Below are 14,059 nucleotides of genomic sequence, written 5' to 3' on the forward strand. Positions count from 1 at the left end.
AACAGTGGGGACAGAACCCCACCAGTGGAGAGGCCCACAGTGGGGGGAGAGGCCCACAGTGGGGGGAGAGGCCCACAGTGGGGGGAGAGGCCCACAGTGGGGGGAGAGGCCCACCAGTGGAGAGGCCCACAGTGAGCACAGACCCCCACAAGTGGAGAGGCCTACAGTAGGGATAGAACCCCACCAGTGGAGAGGCCCACAATGGGGACAGAACCCCACCAGTGGAGAGGCCCACAGTGGGGAAAGAACCCTACCAGTGGAGAGGCCCACAGTGGGGACAGAACCCCACCAGTGGAGAGGCCAACAGTGGGGACAGAACCCCACTAGTGGAGGGGCCACCAGTGGGGACAGAACCCCACCAGTGGAGAGGCCCAGTGTGAGCATAGAACCCCACCAGTGGAGAGGCCCACAGTGAGCAGCGAACCCCACCAGTGGAGAGGCCCACAGTTGGGACAGAACCCCACCAGTGGAGAGGCCAACAGTGGGAACAAAACCCCACCAGTGGAGAGGCCAACAGTGGGGACAGAACCCCACCAGTGGAGAGGCCCAGTGTGAGCACAGAACCCCACCAGTGGAGAGGCCCATAGTGAGCACAGAACCCCACCAGTGGAGAGACCAACAGTGGGGACAGAACCCCACCAGTGGAGAGGCCCATCATGCGCACAGAACCACAAGAACCAAGTGCAGTTGGGGCACCAGAGGAGAAAAGAAAAGTTAGTGGAAGTCTTCGGGAAGCTTTTTCAAGGGAAGCTACACAACAGCTTCAACATCTGTCCCCACTGTGTCACTACGGGAAGCAGAGATGACTAGCTACATGTGTTACCCTTTGGTAGACAGCGAAGAGCATCCACTGGCTTGGTGGAAGTTGCGTCATATCTACTTTGGCTGCTGTGGCCTCTCCTATCATTGCTACGCTGACGATACACAACTAATCTTCTCCTTTCCCCCTTCTGATAACCAGGTGGCGAATCGCATCTCTGCATGTCTGGCAGACATATCAGTATGGATGACAGATCACCACCTCAAGCTGAACCTTGGCAAGACGGAGCTGCTCTTCCTCCCGGGGAAGGACTGCCCGTTCCATGATCTCGCCATCACGGTTGACAACTCCGTTGTGTCCTCCTCCCAGAGTGCGAAGAGCCTTGGCGTGACCCTGGACAACACCCTGTCGTTCTCTGCTAACATCAAGGCGGTGACCCGATCCTGTAGGTTCATGCTCTACAACATTCGGAGAGTACGACCCTGCCTTACACAGGAAGCGGCACAGGTCCTAATCCAGGCACTTCTCATCTCCCGTCTGGATTACTGCAACTCGCTGTTGGCTGGGCTCCCTGCCTGTGCCATTAAACCCCTACAACTCATCCAGAATGCCGCAGCCCGCCTGGTGTTCAACCTTCCCAAGTTCTCTCACGTCACCCCGCTCCTCCGCACAGTCCACTGGCTTCCAGTTGAAGCTCGCATCTGTTACAAGACCATGGTGCTTGCCTATGGAGCTGTGAGGGGAACGGCACCTCCGTACCTTCAGGCTCTGATCAGTCCCTACACCCAAACGAGGGCATTGCGTTCATCCACCTCTGGCCTGCTGGCTCCCCTTCCTCTGCGGAAGCATAGTTCCCGCTCAGCCCATTCAAAACTGTTCGCTGCTCTGGCACCCCAATGGTGGAACAAGCTCCCTCACGACGCCAGGACAGCGGATTCACTCACCACCTTCCGGAGACATTTGAAACCCCACCTCTTTAAGGAATACCTGGGATAGGATAAAGTAATCCTTCTACCCCCCCTTACCCCAACCCCTACCCCCCAACCCCCTAAAAAACAAAACAAACAAAAAAACCATTGTAAAGTGGTTGTACTACTGGCTATAATGTGAATGCACCAATTTGTAAGTCACTCTGGATAAGAGCGTCTGCTAAATGACGTAAATGTAAATGTAGTTTTGGTTCAAATGAAACGGCATAGATGAAAGTGTTGAGCTCTGGGAGCGCAATGCCTTTTCTATGCTGTTTCACTTTCATATATGCTGCGCCGCTCTGTAGGCTATTGTTTAATGCACACATGAACATTGGGCTAATCACCAAGAATTACTTACATACGCAATATGTCGTAATTTTCGGTTTATCACCCCAGCTCTACTTTGTGGCTGTGTTAACTAGTGACAACCCTCTCCTGCCTCAATTTAGAGCCACGCCTCATAGTTGTGTGATTCGCTCAGAATTTAGGGTGAGGTTAGGACACAACCTATTGAAGAACCAGAGACTCGGGAGACAAACAAGAGGATTAGATACTACAGGGATTTGTTTTCCAGGAAAACGGTGAAGACATAAAAAATAGTTAGGCTAGGGTAATGATTCCAGAGGAGTTCCCATCAATGCCTTGTGACACTGCTGGTACCTGGCTCATTTAGGAATAAATAGGAATATAGATCCCCTGCCTGGACTGGTGTGTTTCTCTATAACCCCCTCTCTCCTCAACCCTCACTCCCCTCTTCTCTATAACCCCCACTCTCCTCTATAACCCCCCTGAAGGAACGAGAGACTGAGTGGAACAGAGAGGGGAGGGGAAGCAGAAACCAGTTGAAGCGTGCTCCAGCTCATTTGGAGTTTCATTAGAGAAGGTGAAAGACAGAGGCAGGGAGACAGAGAGCAGAACAGAAGCAATCAAAAGGGTTTTCAGGAGAAGGGATATGGGGCCAAAATCAATAAGTTCTCGCTTCGCGCTCGCTCATAGACTCTTCTACACACACCATCACAGAATGAACATGCACCACAGTCCAAGAGCCCCAGAGCCGATTCAGTCTTACAGGCAGCCAGGCAATCCAAATCTGATATCAATTCAGTACAATCTGAGGTATCATTATCACTACTAGCTCCTGACTGCCTGCCCCTCTCCCCCCAGACAGAGCCAATCTACTGCCACAGCACCCAGATCATACTCTCCAAAAATGGCCTCTCCATCTCACCTGTTCCTACCAATGATCAGTTATTGATGAGTGAGTCACTTAACCAGACGGAGAGGAAGAGGAGAGGGAGTGGGAGAGGAGGAGAGGGGAGAGGAGAGGCCCAACACCAAAAATCCTGAGTTCTGAAGGATTTATTTTATTTCACTTAAGCATTCTTCAAATTGTATACTATGTAGTCTAGCCTATATTGAGCAACAGTTCTTCTATACTTTGCCATTAGATTGTTTAGTGTTTGTGAATGGATTAATGGTCACCATTGATGTCTACTGTTTACTGAAACTAAGGGCCCAGAGTTCTAGACTTAGAATAGAAAGGCCAATTAAAGAGAGGCTAAAGTTCGGGTTTTTTCAGCTGTTCGGGCACCATTTTTTTTATTCTCAAGGGCCAGCCCGAAGTTCGGGAGCCGAAGTCTACGCCCCTTCGTCCGTGATTGGTCAACTGTAGGGGTGACGCAAGTTTCTGCTTCTTGTTGATTCAGGCCGAAACTCAGTGTGGATTGGTCCTCTGTAGCTCAATTGGTAGAGCATGGCGCTTGTAACGCCAGGGTAGTGGGTTCGATCCCCGGGACCACCCATACGTAAAAATTTATGCACACATGACTGTAAGTCGCTTTGGATAAAAGCGTCTGCTAAATGGCTTATTATTTATCATTATTATTATTGTTATTAACATGGCGAACGACAACTTGGAGCATCGATTGACCGAGGAGGTACAAAAGTACCTTCAACAGTACGATTCTAGCCATGTAAATGGCAATTTGTGGAGGGAGATTGCGGAGACGCTGGGGTCCGACCCAACCACTTGTTCTAAAAAGTGGGGTAGGGTTCGCGAACAAGTTCGTCAAGGCAAAGAAATAAGGGCCACAGTGGAGATGCCAGTGGAACGGCTACTCCAGAAATTTTACTGCTAGCTTGTTCGGCACATGAAGCATGGGAAGACTGAAAGCAACATGCCGTCTTCACTAAAGGATGAGGTATGTTGTTGTATTTTCTATTGTAGTCATGGAAAAGAGTTGCCATATTTTGCTAACAATAGCTAGCTAGCCTAGCAGCGTACTCATGCAGGGAAAGCAAGCCAACCAACTAAACTAAAGATCTTTACAACTTTTGATCACTGTCATAGAAAGAAAAAGCATAAGCTTCCGACATTGGTAGCAAGGTCCAGCTAGCCAAAAAGTTGCAAATGTTTGAGCAGAGTTGAGTAGCTAGGCCAGGCCTCCTCAACTCCGCTCAAACATTTGCAACATCATATAGTCTATTGTAGTCTCGGTTAATGATACTTGATGTTCATTAATGTTTTGGATATGTGTACTAAATAGCCCTCTACTTTTTTTTTTTTTTAGGCACAAACACAAGTGAATGGAGACATCACCTGGTTTTGTTCTCTGTGCTGCCTGTTCACCGGCCCCAAGCACTACCTCTGCCCCCAGCTCATCACCCGCACTGAGTTGCAGTACAGAATTAGAAACAATCTCCATGCAGGGCCTGGGAAGCTCTATCCTGGGCCCAACTCCAAGACCTAATCTACTGGCTTGCTCCTCACCGATGCCACAGAGCAGCAAGGGTGTGAGAAGGGAGAAAAGAGCTGCAGACCCAGTCATTCACACATCACTCGCAAAGGCATTGCAAATGATTGAAGACGTCTCTCAAGATCTGGACAACATCATGCACCGAGCCACCAGCTTGTCCCAGAGGTAAATAAATAAAAGTTATTTCAGACTTTATTCTGATCCCCTTTCCTCTCTTCTGTTGTCCTTTTTCCTCCTCACCATGCACACTGTTCTCCAGACACTCCTAATGTCCCCCCTCTTCTCCTCCTCTCCACAGGGTCCTGGCACCTAAAGCTGATTTCATGGATGAACTCTCGCCAAAACTCCGGGAGGAACTCGATCACCAGCTGCATGACTTCAAGAGGACATGGACCGAACGACTGGGACCTCAGTGACATGAACAACGTGTTCTGTTTGTCAGACATCTCAGGCCTCAGACACTAGACACTTACATGTTATTCCATAGACCCTTTTGTCATTTACATGTCTGTTCATAAGACTGTTTTACTATTGTTTTCAAAATATTTATATTCAGAAATGTGTAACTACACTCTGACACTTTATTCCATAGATACTTGTTTACATGTCTGTCCTCAGACACTTTTTTTGTGGTTTACTTTTAGAAGCAAGAAAAAGGTTTATTTGTGTGCTGAAAAAGCTCTGTTGGCATTTCTTCAAGGTGTTTCAATGCATTCTATTTGAACATCAAGCGCTGACAACGTACCGAAGAGCTGTGCCACAGGCTTTCTTCTACTTGTGGTGTAGTTTAATCTAATCTAAATTACTGCACACAGATGTCCCAGAATCAGGTTTCATTTTATCCTCGCAGCCATGATGCCGAATGCATTCTCTGAATCTCCGACAACGAGAGTGGTAGTCCCAGGTTCACGCAGGTTTATTGAGATGGACGCCTGTGAATGAGAGGTAACAAGTGAATGTCAGATATATACTGTATATTTGGTAAACCCAAAGAAAACACCATACCATTTTCCAGGAACCATATTCCAAAAGCCTTGATAAAATGGTACTTCTCAGAGGTTCATACATGTATGCAGTAACAAGGGAAATTAGAAACAAAAAAAGTGAAATTGATTCCAACATTCTATTATCAACATACCTGGATAAGGGCGCATGAGGTTCCCATGTAGAGGGAAAGCTGCATCTCCCAGGAAAACATGAGGACTTCGAGTTGTGGTACCTGGCAGGACAGCTGGAGGTGGTAAATCGAGAACTCTTGAAACAGTCCACCATAGCACTCTCGGCCGTATGCCCCTACATTCACCATTGTGAACCTGTAGCGGGCATCTTCTCTGTCTCAGTATCTGGCCTACTATACAGTGCATTCGGAAAGTGTTCAGACCCCTTCCCTTTTTCCACAGTTTGTTACGTTACAGCCTTATTCTAAAATGGATTCAAAAATATATACATCTACACACAATACCCTATAATGACAAAGCAAAAACAGTTATTTTTTTTTAGCAAATGTATTGAAAATACAAAAACAAAAATACCTTAATTACATAAGTATTCAGACCCTTTTCTATGAGACTCAAAATTGAGCTCAGGTGCATCTTTTTTCCATTGATCATCCTTGAGATGTTTCTACAACTTGATTGGAGTACACCTGTGGTAAATTCAATTGATTGGACATGATTTGGAAAGGCACACACCTGTCTATATAAGGTCCCACAGTTGACAGTGCATGTCAGAGCAAAAACCAAGCCATGATGTTGAAGGAATTGTCCGTATAGCTCTGAGACAGAATTGTGTCGAGGCACAGATCTTGGGAAGGGTACAAAAATATTGTGCAGTATTGAAGGTCCCCAAGAACACAGTGGCCTCCATTATTCTTAAATGGAAGAAGTTTGGAACCACCAATACTCTTCCTAGAGCTGGCCACCCAGCCAAATTGAGCAATCGGGGGAGAAGGGCCTTGGTCAGGAAGGTGACCAAGAACCCGATGGTCACTCTGACAGAGCTCCAGTGTTCCTCTGTGGAGATGGGAGAACCTTCCAGAAGGACAACCATCTCTGCAGCACTCAACCAATCAGGCCTTTATGGTAGAGTGGCCAGTTGGACGCCACTCCTCAGTAAAAGGTACATGAAAGCCCGCTTGGAGTTTGCCAAAAAGGCACCTAAAGGACTCTCAGACCATGAAAAACAATATTCTCTGGTCTGATGAAACCAAGATTTAACTCTTTGGCCTAAATGCCAAGCGTCACGTCTGGAGGAAACCAGGCACCGCTCATCACCTGGCCAATACCATCCCTACGGTGAAGCATGGTGGTGGCAGCATCATGATGTGAGGATGTTTTTGAGCGGCAGGGACTGGGAGACTAGTCAGGATCGAGGGAAAGATGAACGGAGTAATCCTTAATGAAAACCTGCTCCAGAGTGCTCAGGATCTCAGACTAGGGCGAAGGTTCACCTTCCAACAGGACAACGGCCCTAAACACACAACCAAGACAACGCAGGAGTGGCTTCGAGACAAGTCTCTGAATTTCCTTGAATGGCCCAGCCAGAGCCTGGACTTGAACCCGATCGAACATCTCTGGAGACACCTGAAAATTGCTGTGCAGCCACGCTCCCCATCCAACCTGACAGAGCTTGAGGATCTGCAGAGAAGAATGGAAGAAACTTGTGCCAAGCTTGTAGCGTCATACCCAAGAAGACTCGCTGCCAAAGGTGCTTCAAGAAAGTACTGAGTAAAGGGTCTGAACACTTATTTAATGTGACATTAGTTTATTTTTTATAAAATTGCAAACATTTCTAAACCTGTTTTTGCTTAGTCATTATGGGGTATTGTGTGTTGATTGATGAGGGGAAAAAACAATTTAATCAATTTTAGAATAAGGTTGTAACATAACAAAATGTGGAAAAAGTGAAGGGGTCTGAATACTTTACGAATGCAATGTATGTGTTGCTAGGTACATCAAATCTAGTAGATCCCGGGCAATTCGCAGAAATTTAATTTTCACGCCAGTCAAGTGTCTTTCTGTGTACACTATTTTGTTCTCCTGTGCCTCTTCCTTGTTTGGGTGTGTCGTCACGTCCTTGTTTAGTCGTAGATGGCTATTACCAGCTCATCGCCCTCTACTGTCCCGGGGTAATATTGTTTGGTCGTAGATGACTATTACCAGCTCATCGCCCTCTACTGTCCCGGGGTAATATTGCCGCTTTCCACCTTTTTATTTTGTTTTTCAAGCAAACGTCCTTTTACGGAGCATGCGACACACTCGTTCGGTTAGCCGACAGCCGAACTGAACCATGCTGATGCCTTAAGTCATATGCCTGGAGGAGGGGCCAGAGGAGCGAAAGGCTATGTCAATCACTGACCACTCAGGAGGCAACTCTGCCGACAGGGGAGGGGCTAAGATACGTAGGGGCCCTCTGAGGTAAGGCTCCAACCGAATCTCAGCAAGGAAAATATTTGATCTGTGACTCACAGCACACACACATAAACAGACGAGCATACACACACACAGCCATTCTGCAATGATCCAGTCCAGAAGGGAGAAAGAAAGCCATCCATTACTACACAAGGACAATGTTCCACAGGGTCACTCTCAGAGAGTAACATTCCCTCTCCCACACACACACACACTCTCTCCCTCACACACACACTCTCCCCCACACTCCCACACTTAATATTTTCACGGTATTTTACAAACATTCCATCCCGAGAATAAATAAATTTTCTCCCAGGTAACCCTGTATTTCCCGCCAAAACCAGAAGTGTCATTCTAAAGCATATAAAATCTAATCGGACAAAATCATGTGCCATTCTAAGGTGTATTATACATCAAATCTAACACTTCTTATTGCCCTCACAGCCACGGCCCTCACAGCTACAACCTACTGCACTCTGATAGAACAGGTACAACAGCTCAAAGATACAGCACACAGCTAGCTACAGCCGCTAACACTGCAGAGCCAGCTCACACACTCATGAGGAAGAGTGCTACACACACTGTTACGCTGGCACGCACATAGTCATTCACACACAAAACAGACACACACACAGTCCTGCATAGATGAGCAAAACGTACAAACACTTGCCTAGACTAGTCTAGGACTGATACGGAGACATTGTCTTTCACTACACAACTCATCAGATTAAATGAGCTTTAAATGGCACATTTCAAAACCTTATACACACAGCAGTTCATCTCTCTGTGAACTAGCCTATACAAGGGAATTAAGTGGCATTGGATGCTGAATGGTGCTTAGTCAATCAGTGTAGAGGGAACCTCTCTTGCAAGAGGTTTTTATTTTTTGTTGTGGTATTTTACCCCCTTTTTCTCCCCAATTTCGATCTTGTCTCATCGCTGCAACTCCCCAACTGGCTCGGGAGGCGAAGGTCAAGTCATGCATCCTCCGAAACATGACCCGCCAAACCCCGCTTCTTAACACCTGCCCGCTTAACCCGGAAGCCAGCCGCACCAATGTTCAACTGACAACCGAGGTCAGCCTGCAGACGCCCGGCCCGCCACAAGAAGTCGCTAGAGTGCAATGAGCCAAGGAAAGCCCCCCTGGCCAAACCCTCCCCAAACCCGAACAACGCTGTGATACAGCCCGGGATCGAATCCGGGTCTGTAATGCAGTGCCTTAGACTGCTGCGCCACTCGGGGGGCCCTCTTGCTAGAGGTGTTATCTGAATGACAATAGCCTAACCTGTATAAATAAAGGTGACATTAAAAAGTGGTTACTGACTGAACAGTCACTATTACTAGGGGATTTGAACGCTGATATTCAATGTTGAACAGTTACAGTGGTTAGTTGGTGAAGAAATAGTCATTTCTGACTGAACAGTGAACCGTGTGTGTCACTCACGTGCGTGTTTGTCGGCGAGGGCGATGAGTGTTGAGGAGATGTCTCTGCGTCTGTAGAAACAGACCACTTTAGCCTCCACGTTTCCATTGGCCGTCTGCAAACAAAACAAGGAGAGAGAGAACTGAAGACAGAGGGTTGCCATGGTAACTGACCCAGAGAGTCGAGTTTGAGTTCAGGTTTGCTTACGATGTCAGAACTAACAGAAAGTCTGGTGAAGTCTGGTGAACAACAGTAGAACAACTAGGCTAGGCCATGTAATAACTATGCTATAAGAAGTATTTTACATGCCAGTGTTGACTAGTTGATGAAAGTGGAGTGATTGATGTTAATCTTTCTGAATTAGTCTTTCTTGATTGGTCACCTTCTCTAACCATTTTGGAGGAGAAGATCCAAGGTCCTTCCCCTCTGACCTTCTCCTCCAATGCATTTTGAGGAGTGGGAGAAAGAGGAAGTGAGGGATCTAAGACTAATTGGGAAAGAGACAGTGTTATGCCTGTCTGGGCAGACTGACAGTGACGAGTGAGAGAGGAGCAGCTTAGCTAGGCCTAGGCTCAGGTCTGTGTCTATCTGTTAAAAGGACACTTCTGGATTTTGGCAATGATTTTGGCCCTTTATATACTTCCCCAGAGCCAGATGAACTCGTGGATACCGTTTCTATGTCTCTGTGTCCAGTATGAAGGATGTTAGAGGTAGTTTTGTGCTAACTACTATTAGCGCAATGACTGGAAGTCTATGGGTATTTGCTAGCAATTGCGCTAACACTAGTTCGCAACGTTCTTCAAATGGCACGCAAAGACATAAAAATGGTATCCACGAGTTCATCGGACTCTTGGGAAGTGTCCCTTTAATCACATCAGACAGACACTAGTCTCCAGTACCTTCAAACAGCCAAACATTGAGGACAGTTGGCACCTGTTAGGACTCGAGAGACTGTGCGCACACACACACCACGGTCTCACCTTGTTGAGCTCTTCTATCCGCCGGATCAGCAGTGGGTTACTGGATGAGTTTTCAAAATAAACATAATCTGTGGAGGAAGGTGAGGGGAGAGAGATGACACGTCAGTACAGTGTCTTAACAAGGTTACTCTGTATATCCAACTGACGGAGACCGTGGAAACTGTATTCTTGTTGAGTGGTTTAGCCACTCTGACCAATGGATGACTTCAATAGCTTGTTGTACAGTGTATCAAAACACGTGTCAACCCACAATTCAATATTTTCTTCCCATTCTTCCTTTGTCCTCCTTTCCATTTCACTCAATTTCCAGCTCCCTCTCCTCTCTACCTCTGTCTGTGCTCTTGACCCAGCTCCTCCCCTCTTCTCCAGTTCCCTCTCCTCTTTCCCCCTGCTCTTGCCCCTACTCCCCTCCTCCTGCTCTCCCCTCCCCCCCTGCTCTCCTCCCCTCCTCTCCAGTTCCCTCTCCTCTTTCCCCCTGCTCTTGCCCCAACCCCCCTCCTCCCGCTCTCCTACCCCTCCCCCTGCTCTCCTATCCTCTCCCCCTGCTCTCCCATCCCCTCCCCCTGCTCTCCCGCTCCTCTCTCCCTGATCTTGGCCCAGCTCCAGGCCCATAGCAGCCTCAGTACTCAGTCTGACATCCTTTTAGGCCCTGGGCTTGGTAGGGTGCCTAGTCTTAACCCTGCATGCGTCTTGGCTAACGTCATATTATCACACCCCACACTTGGTAGGCTGCCTGGAGCTAAACCCCCTCCCTCGTCTCTGCCTCTTTTCTCCCTACAACTATTACAACCCCCACTCCCACTCCCTCTCCATCATCCCCCCACTCCCTCTCCCTCCATCATCCCCCCACTCCCTCTCCCTCCATCATCCCCCCACTCCCTCTCCCTCCATCATCCCCCCCACTCCCTCTCCCTCCATCATCCCCCCACTCCCTCTCCCTCCATCATCCCCCCACTCCCTCTCCCTCCATCATCCCCCCACTCCCTCTCCATCATCCCCCTACTCCCTCCATCATCCCCCCAATCCTCCTCCATCATCCCCCCCACTACTCCTCCTCCATCATCCCCCCACTACTCCTCCTCCATCATCCCCCCCACTACTCCTCCTCCATCATCATCCCCCACTCCCCCATCACCTCTCCATCATCCTCCCACTCCCTCCTTCCCCTCTCCATCATCCCCCACTCCCTCCATCCCCTCTCCATCATCCCCCTACTCCCTCTCCATCATCCCCCCACTCCCCTATCACCTCTCCATCATCCCCCTACTCCCTCTCCATCATCCCCCTACTCCCTCTCCATCATCCCCCCACTCCCCCATCACCATCATCCCCCTACTCCCTCTCCATCATCCCCCCACTCCCCCCCATCACCATCATCCCCCATCACCATCATCCCCATCACCATCATCCCCCCACTCCCTCTACATCATCCCCCCACTCCCTCCATCCCCGCTCCATCATCCCCCCACTCCCTCCATCCCCACTCCATCATCCCCCACTCCCTCCATCCCCCCACTCCCTCCATCCCCTCTCCATCATCCCCCCACTCCCTCCATCCCCACTCCCTCCATCCCCTCTCCATCATCCCCCCACTCCCTCCATCCCCCCACGCCCTCTCCATCATCCCCTCTCCATCATCCCCCCACTCCCTCCATCCCCTCTCCATCATCCCCCCACTCCCTCCATCCCCACTCCCTCCATCCCCTCTCCATCATCCCCCCACTCCCTCCATCCCCCCACTCCCTCTCCATCATCCCCTCTCCATCATCCCCCCACTCCCTCCATCCCCTCTCCATCATCCCCCCACTCCCTCCATCCTCTCTTCATCATCCCCCCACTCCATCATCCCCCCACTCCATCATCATCCTCCCATTCCCTCCATCCCCTCTTCATCAGCCCCACAATTCCCTCCATCCCCTCTCCATCATCCCCCCATACCCTCCACTCTTTCCCTCAAACGTCCCCCTCCACAGTCCCTAGTCTACCCCCATCCCCTCCACTCTCTCCCCCTCCACTCCACTCTCCCCCCTCTTTATTCTACTCCATCCCCTTCACTCTCTCCCCCTCCCTAGTCTACACCATCCCCTCCACTCTCTCTCCCCTCCCTAGTCTACACCATCCCCTCCACTCTCTCTCCCCCCTCCCTAGTCTACACCATCCCCTCGACTCTCTCTCCCCCTGTAGTCTACCCAATCCCCTCACTCCCCCTCCCTAGTCTACCCCATCCCCTCACTCCCCCCTCTCTACTCTACCCCATCCCCTCCACTCTCTCCCCCTACCCAGTCTACCCCATTCCCTCCACTCCCTCCCCCTCTGTTGTCTACCCCATCCCCTCCCCCTTCGTAGTCTACCCCCTACCCCCACTCTCACCCCTCCCACCCTCCGTAGTCTACCCCCTCAACTCTCCCCCTCTCCCTAGTCCACCCCATCCCTCCACTCTCTCCCCCATCCCCTCCCTAGTCTACCCCTCCCCTCCACTCTCTCCCCCCATCCCCTCCCTAGTCCACCCCATCCCCTCCACTCTCTCCCCATCCCTCCCTAGTCTACCCCTCCCCTCCACTCTCTCCCCATCCCCTCCCTAGTCCACCCCATCCCCTCCACTCTCTCCCCATCCCCTCCCTAGTCCACCCCATCCCCTCCACTCTCTCCCCATCCCCTCCCTAGTCCACCCCATCCCCTCCACTCTCTCCCCATCCCTCCCTAGTCCACCCCATCCCCTCCACTCTCTCCCCATCCCCTCCCTAGTCCACCCCATTCCCTCCACTCTCTCCCCCATCCCCTCCCTAGTCCACCCCATTCCTTCCACTCTCTCCCCATCCCTCCTAGTCCACCCCATCCCCACCACTCTCTCCCCCATCCCCCTCCCTAGTCCACCCCATTCCTTCCACTCTCTCCCCATCCCCTCCCTAGTCCACCCCATCCCCACCACTCTCTCCCCATCCCCTCCCTAGTCCACCCCATTCCTTCCACTCTCTCCCCATCCCCTCCCTAGTCCACCCCATCCCCACCACTCTCTCCCCCATCCCCTCCACTCTCTCCCCATCCCCTCCCTAGTCCACCCCATCCCCACCACTCTCTCCCCCATCCCCACCACTCTCCCCCCATCCCCTCCCTAGTCCACCCCATTCCTTCCACTCTCTCCCCATCCCCTCCCTAGTCCACCCCATCCCCTCCACTCTCTCCCCCATCCCTCCCTAGTCCACCCCATCCCCTCCACTCTCTCCCCCATCCCCTCCCTAGTCCACCCCATCCCCACCACTCTCTCCCCATCCCCTCCCTAGTCCACCCCATCCCCACCACTCTCTCCCCATCCCCTCCCTAGTCCACCCCATCCCCACCACTCTCTCCCCCATCCCCTCCCTAGTCCACCCCATCCCCCCCCCACTCTCTCCCCATCCCCTCCCTAGTCCCCTCCCTAGTCCACCCCATCCAACTCTCTCCCCATCCCCTCCCTAGTCCACCCCATCCCTCCACTCTCTCCCCCATCCCTCCCTAGTCCCCTCCCTAGTCCACCCCATCCTCCAACTCTCTCCCCATCCCCTCCCTAGTCCACCCCATCCCCTTCACTCTCTCCCCATCCCCTCCACTCCAGTCTCTCCCCATCCCCTCCCTAGTCCACCCCATCCCCTCCACTCACTCCCCATCCCCTCCCTAGTCCCCTCCCTAGTCCACCCCATCCCCTCCAACTCTCTCCCCCATCCCTCCCTAGTCCACCCCATCCCCTCCACTCTCTCCCCCATCCCCTCCACTATCTCCCCC

The 14,059-nt window shown here is 50.9% G+C and overlaps 1 protein-coding gene across 3 annotated transcripts in view; it reads right to left on the reverse strand.

Annotated features, from left to right (window-relative positions):
• Positions 1 to 14,059, reverse strand: part of LOC121544660 (metastasis-associated protein MTA1) — an 80,946-nt gene that overhangs the window by 46,943 nt on the left and 19,944 nt on the right. For 2 of the 3 annotated variants that reach the window (XM_045209107.1, XM_041854694.2), the window contains 2 exons: positions 10,301 to 10,368; positions 9,342 to 9,435 (listed from right to left, as the gene is read on the reverse strand). In XM_045209107.1, coding sequence (XP_045065042.1) covers positions 9,342 to 9,435; positions 10,301 to 10,368 — 162 coding nt within the window. The remainder of the gene's footprint in view (positions 1 to 9,341; positions 9,436 to 10,300; positions 10,369 to 14,059) is intronic. The other variant, XM_041854695.2, reaches the window with a different exon arrangement.

Source organism: Coregonus clupeaformis, chromosome 29 (genome assembly GCF_020615455.1).
Source record: "Coregonus clupeaformis isolate EN_2021a chromosome 29, ASM2061545v1, whole genome shotgun sequence".
In the NCBI taxonomy this organism is placed as follows: Eukaryota; Metazoa; Chordata; class Actinopteri; order Salmoniformes; family Salmonidae; genus Coregonus; species Coregonus clupeaformis.